Below are 6000 nucleotides of genomic sequence, written 5' to 3'. Positions count from 1 at the left end.
ATCTGGCTACCATCACAGCAGAATCTTATCCGATTCCACTGTACTCAACAGCGGATACGCCAATTAACAGAGAATGACGCAGAAACTGAAGTGACACCGGGAAACGTGCAAGTACCGTTGTGAATCCTCCTGAGCAATTGCGGTCTACGTCTTACACTTGAGCCGGATGTCGAAGAAGCAAATTTGCAGCCACAGGTTATCTGTCGACGTCACCGAACTTAACAATCAACTGCAACAACCGATTCCTACTCACCAGTCTTCGAGACTGCGAAAGCAGCCTACGAGGTACAATCCGTATCACCTCAGTCATCAAAGAATCACTGCTTTCAATCGGTATAATACCTGCCTGCCATTTGTTCAGCATACAGAGCAAATAGTGTAGTCTCAGGTGTGAAGAGATAATTAAATTTGCTCTGCTACTCTGCAAGTATAGTTGTGTTCAATCTGCGTAAGATATGTTATTGTTATAGAAAACGGCATTTGGTACCATTTGGGGGTTCAACTGAAAACTGAGGGTGGTTTCTGGTTTCAGGGTGGCAACTCGAAATGAAAAACAAAATTCCCTGATTTTTCCAGGTGTTTCCAGATGTGTTCAATAAAATTCATATTACGATATAATGTATAGATATAATGCGGGGCTAGTATAGAGATCCTACGTACTCTGTCTCGAACGTACAATGAATGACTTATTAGACCAGCATCGTACTTCGAAGTTAACTAGGAGGTCAGCGGACTAGACATTGGACGTGAAGTGGAACTTCCATTTTGAATAACTCAGGCTCAGGATTTGGATGTCACTCCTTGGGGCATTCTCAACCACATTGACTGGAAAATGTTGGAAATGAACTTAAAATTAAACTTGATGTTGAACTTAAAATAGGAATTGAAATTGAACTGGAAATTGAATATTAATTGGATTGAAATTGAATTTGAGATTTTACTTAGAATTGGACATAAAATTGGACTTAAAATTGAAATTGAACTTGGAACTGAAACATTTTCATGCAATTTATTTACTACGCAAAGACTGCGGTCGCTTAAATTAAAAACTACGCACTTCCAGGTTACGCAAATTATTTTATTTTACACAAACTTTTGCGTAAAAGGTGTGGCACGGTGTGAATACGGTTTTCCGGACAAACTGACGCGACTGATCAGAGCTACATTGGATCGAGTGATGTGTTTCGTACGCATCTCTGGGACACTCTCGAGTCCCTTCGAGACGCGACGAGGGTTGAGACAAGGTGACGGTCTATCCTGCATGCTGTTCAACATCGCTCTTGAGGGGGTGATCCGACGAGCGGGCATCGAAACGAGAGGCACGATTTTTACCAAGAGTAGCCAACTTCTAGGCTTTGCAGATGACTTCGATATCATTGCCAGGAACTTTGCGACGGCGGAGGCAATCTATGCCAGACTGAAAGCGGAGTTTAGGAGAATTGGGCTAAAAATAAATGCGTCGAAGACCAAATACATGAAAGGAAGAGGCTCAAAGGAAACAAATGCGCGCCTCCCACGGACGGTAACCGTTGACGGCGACGAACTAGAAGTGGTAGAGGAGTTCGTGTATTTGGGATCGCTGGTGACCGCGAACAACAACACTAGTAAGGAGATCCAGCGGCGCATCCAAGCGGGAAATCGGGCCTACTTTGCCCTTCGTAAAACGCTACGATCAGGAAGCATACGCCGCTGCACAAAGCTAACAATGTACAAAACCATTATTAGACCGGTAGTTCTTTATGGACTTGAAGCCGTGACGCTGCTTACGGAGGACATACGCGCCCTTGCCGTGTTTGAGCGGAAAGTGCTGCGGACGATATTTGGCGGAGTACAAACTGAAAGCGGAGAGTGGCGGAGGCGTATGAATCACGAGCTACAGGCACTGCTTGGGGAGACTCCCATCGTACATCTAGCGAAAGTTAGCAGGCTACGGTGGGCCGGACACGTCGTAAGGATGCCGGACGACTGTGCGACGAAAATATTCCTCTTCAACAACCCCATCGGCACCAGGAACAGGGGGCCCAACGTGCACGATGGCTCGACCAGGTCGAAAGCGATTTGCGACTTCTAGACGACTAGGAAATTGGCGACGAGTGGCCCAAGACCGAGTTGAATGGAGACGAGCGCTTGAAACAGCACGAGCCACCCCGGCTCTATGCTGCTGAAGAAGAAGAAGAAGAAGAAGAAGAAGAAGAAGAAGAAGAAGAAGTGTGACACGTGCCCCAGCCTATTCACGTCAGTGCTTGTAAAAAGACTGCCCATGAGACAGTGGAATAACTCCAACATTTTTCTCGATTATTCGTGAATTCGACTAAGAAACTTGATTTATAATTATTCTATGCAACGTTGTTTTGCAGAGAAGCCTTTGATGGAGTTTCGTGGTATATTCTGCAAAGCGAGTGACGTGTAAAGCTGAATTTCGATGCGCTGCCACTCGCATTTATTTCGGTGTTCTGCGAATCGAGTCACAAGCCGAAAAAGGACCATCTAAAACTCCAATGCCATTCGATTCGACTCGACTAACGCTGAACAAAACGAGAGCTGCAGCATAATTTGCCGCGCCACGTCAGTTGCCTCGCAGAATTTAGCCCTTTGCAAATCACAGAGCTAATTATTGATGACCCTATCTAGCGCCTGTGCGCCGTACTTCTCAATCGATCTCGATGTGGTCTTGATTACTCAGTGAATCGGTCATTGCGGTCATTTGAAAAATTCCCTGATTTGGTCAAAATTCCCTTACAATTCCAGGTTTTTCCAGGTCAATTCAAATTCCCTGACAATTCCAGGTTTTCCAGGTTTTTCCAGGTAGTTGCCACTTCAGTGGAAGATACGTGAATAGCTGGTTGGAGAACGACTGTTCGAGACCAACGATACCGGAGACTGCAATCCCTTCGACGAAAAGCAAGAAAAGCAAGAAAAGATGAAGAAATGTCCAGGCCTCCCCCTGATATGAACCCCACCCCCGCCCCCACACCCTCTTCTTGTCAACCCTTCAGTGCAGATTCCCTTATGTCAAGGAACAAGGCGTTCTGGAGTTATGGTGGAACATACGTACAAACATCCAAATATACTCGCCTTCACTTTTATATATATAGAAGAATAGAAGATAGATGAGGATTCTAATTTATTCCGCAAACCGCAACCAGAGTTGAAAGTTCCTATGAATCAGCAATCACATCTTCCAACAATGAAAAATTTCTTTCAATTTAATAGCGTAAAATCTGCAGTGAACATAATAGGTTTAATTTTATTGCCCACTAGTACGAAACTTTTTATATACTGCAGCGAATATTGTATCACTAAGGGAAATTGTTTGCGCAATTATATTTGCTCTCAGACACACACAGCGTCTGTGTGTAGGACAAAGGTACCAGTTATAACGATATGCAAATAATATACCATGGCATATGGCATTCGTTTGCAACAAGGCCATAATTGGTATCATTGCATATATGGGTGTCATAACTGGTGAACTTACAATAACTAGGATACCTAATCTAGATTTCATAATACACGGTGTAGGTACTGGTCATACTAGTCACACATTAAAACATAATGTGAGTTCGTGATCCAGACCTATGGTATCGACGAAAGTTCAAATTGATTTGTAACCCATCACTTTTTTTTGTTTTGAAGTAGCTATTCTTTGGACTGAACAAATTTGTATCAAATTCGCCTGCAAAATCAAAGGTAGTTAGGTATATCGATCTTATTATACGATTTTCGAAATTCAGTACTAAACTAGATATGGATCACCTTTTACATAGTATTGTTTGCCAATCTAGTAAACGATATATAAAAATTGTACGAATACAATTTTCTCAGTACATTTTTGAATGATTATGTACAATTTCTGTAAGCAATGCTACTCATAGGGAGTTGCAGATAATAAATACTTTCCTAGTAATATAGTCCTTTTGTTTTGACATAGCAGGCTCACTATTCTAATAGGTAGTATATTAAATTTTATAGTTCTCCCATTATAATTTGGTTATCCTATGACGTATAAATATACATTTTGATTCATCTTCTTGTTGTTTCTTTTTACAATAAAGTTATTGTACAATGTACATTTCAATCTTTCCCATATACTATTTATATAGAGTTAACATTATGCTTATTACAGACACTTTACAGACCCTCCCACCTATCGACGGCAATTCATGTTTCAGACCAGCTGGCGTATTCAATCCAACAAAAAATTAGCCATAAATACCTTAGCGCCGCTTCAGTAAATTTGACAATGTCCGTATATGTTTCACCAACTCGGATTCCAAATTAAACGCTTCACCGTCAATCAACTCCTTCAAAGCGCTGAGTTTCGGCATATGGTTGATGTCTTTGATGTTCAACAACTTTTGAAACACCTCACTCCAGACGTGCTTCTTCAGATATCTACGGAAAGAAAAACTCTTCAGTCTAAACAACAATACTGAACTAAGAGATTAAATAAAAAACAACCTTGGCAGCTTTTGTTTAATTTCCCATTCAAATTTTTTCGTCAGCTGCATGTATTCGCCAAACAACATAACATGAATTGTACCAGCCACACAAAATAGATCAGTCTGAAAAGACCATGGACGGCCCTCTTGCATTTCTACACATGTAAATCCATCTGTTTGTATCACCTAGATTTGGCCGTTGGGCAGAGTGTTAGTTGCATTGCAATAAAACAACAGATTCACAATACTTACCTTCTTGAACTGCCGATTTTTTTCGAAGAAATTCATGTCAATAGCGCAACCAAAATCAATTAAACGTAGAGTTGGTACATCGGACTCTACAGTTGGTCTAAAATTAGAAAACGAAAAACATATTTTTAATAATTTTTGGCATCTTAGGCACCATTTTGTTATTTGTGGTTGTTACGAGAACCAAACTTCGGAAAAACTATTATAGTAAAAATCCGTATGCAATAATTAAGTAGCGAAACGAAAAAACCAGCAATGATATTATATAACCGCCGGAATACGAGCAACCTGAAATATCCTAGATCCACAACAGAATAGTCGGCATGGACCTAGGGGAACGAAAAATGAAAACGATTATTGGAAACTTGGTACTTAGAATGTCAGGACCCTTTTTTTTTTTTTTTTCCATGTTGGGTATTTTTATCACTGCGACCATTTGTTTGATCTATTGTGATATATTCCCCGTTTTATTATAGCTATGTTGTCAAGATGACGCACCACTAGCAGAAGTGATTGTCATTGTTTGACTAATAGCATTTGTCCAGCCCGGTGATGCACTTCGGATGAAGTGCACTACGGCGCTGGGAGTTGTTCTCCAAATATCAGAGGGTTCTAACAGCCCTCTTTCGAAGAACCTTAATCTTTTATTGAGAATTGCCGGACATCGGCATAACAGGTGTTCCGAGTCTTCTTTTTCTATGCCGCAGAAGCGACATATATCATCATGAAGTTTTCCCATTAGCTTCAGATGATAGCGGCTCGGACAATGTCCTGTTATAAGACCAGTATAAATGCTTAGATCTTTCTTCGAAAGCTCCAGTATTTTGCGAGTAATTGAAACGTTTGGAGAGATGAAACGTTTCGACTGCCTAGCATTGAAAGTGTTATTCCAATTTGATTCCACTTTCGTACATTCCCATGCTTTTAGCTCCATTTTTAAAGCAGAAGCAGATAAGCAACAGAAGGGCTCAGGTCCTACAAATTGATGAGATGATCCGAGTCTTGCTAGTGCATCAGCTCTCTCATTTCCATCAATTCCACAGTGACCTGGGACCCAGTACAAGTTGACTTGGTTACGACGAGACAATTTTTGGAGTGATTGAATACATTCCCAGACAAGTTTTGATGTGCATGTCGCCGACTTTAGAGCGTTTAGAGCTGCTTGGCTGTCGGACATGATGCATATATTTGAATGTTTATAGTTCCTGCGCAAGCACACAGTCGTACATTCTAGAATTGCTTGTATTTCAGCTTGGAATACAGTTGGCCATCTGCCCATAGAAATTGACATGTCTATTCCTGGGCCAGT

The 6000-nt window shown here is 41.2% G+C and overlaps 1 protein-coding gene across 1 annotated transcript in view; it reads right to left on the bottom strand.

Annotated features, from left to right (window-relative positions):
* Positions 1–3231: 3231 nt before the first annotated feature.
* The window catches only part of LOC128742148 (uncharacterized), a 31733-nt gene continuing 28964 nt past the window's right edge, over positions 3232–6000 (bottom strand). Inside the window, exons 7-9 of the mRNA XM_053838383.1 lie at positions 4695–4791; positions 4462–4628; positions 3232–4395 (exon numbers count right to left, since the gene is read on the bottom strand). Of these exons, the coding sequence (XP_053694358.1) occupies positions 4218–4395; positions 4462–4628; positions 4695–4791 (442 nt within the window). The 3' untranslated portion in view covers positions 3232–4217. The remainder of the gene's footprint in view (positions 4396–4461; positions 4629–4694; positions 4792–6000) is intronic.

This window comes from Sabethes cyaneus, chromosome 3, assembly GCF_943734655.1.
Source record: "Sabethes cyaneus chromosome 3, idSabCyanKW18_F2, whole genome shotgun sequence".
NCBI lineage: Eukaryota > Metazoa > Arthropoda > Insecta > Diptera > Culicidae > Sabethes > Sabethes cyaneus.
Note: the sequence above shows the minus strand (reverse complement) of the source record. Positions and strands in the feature narration are given on the sequence as shown.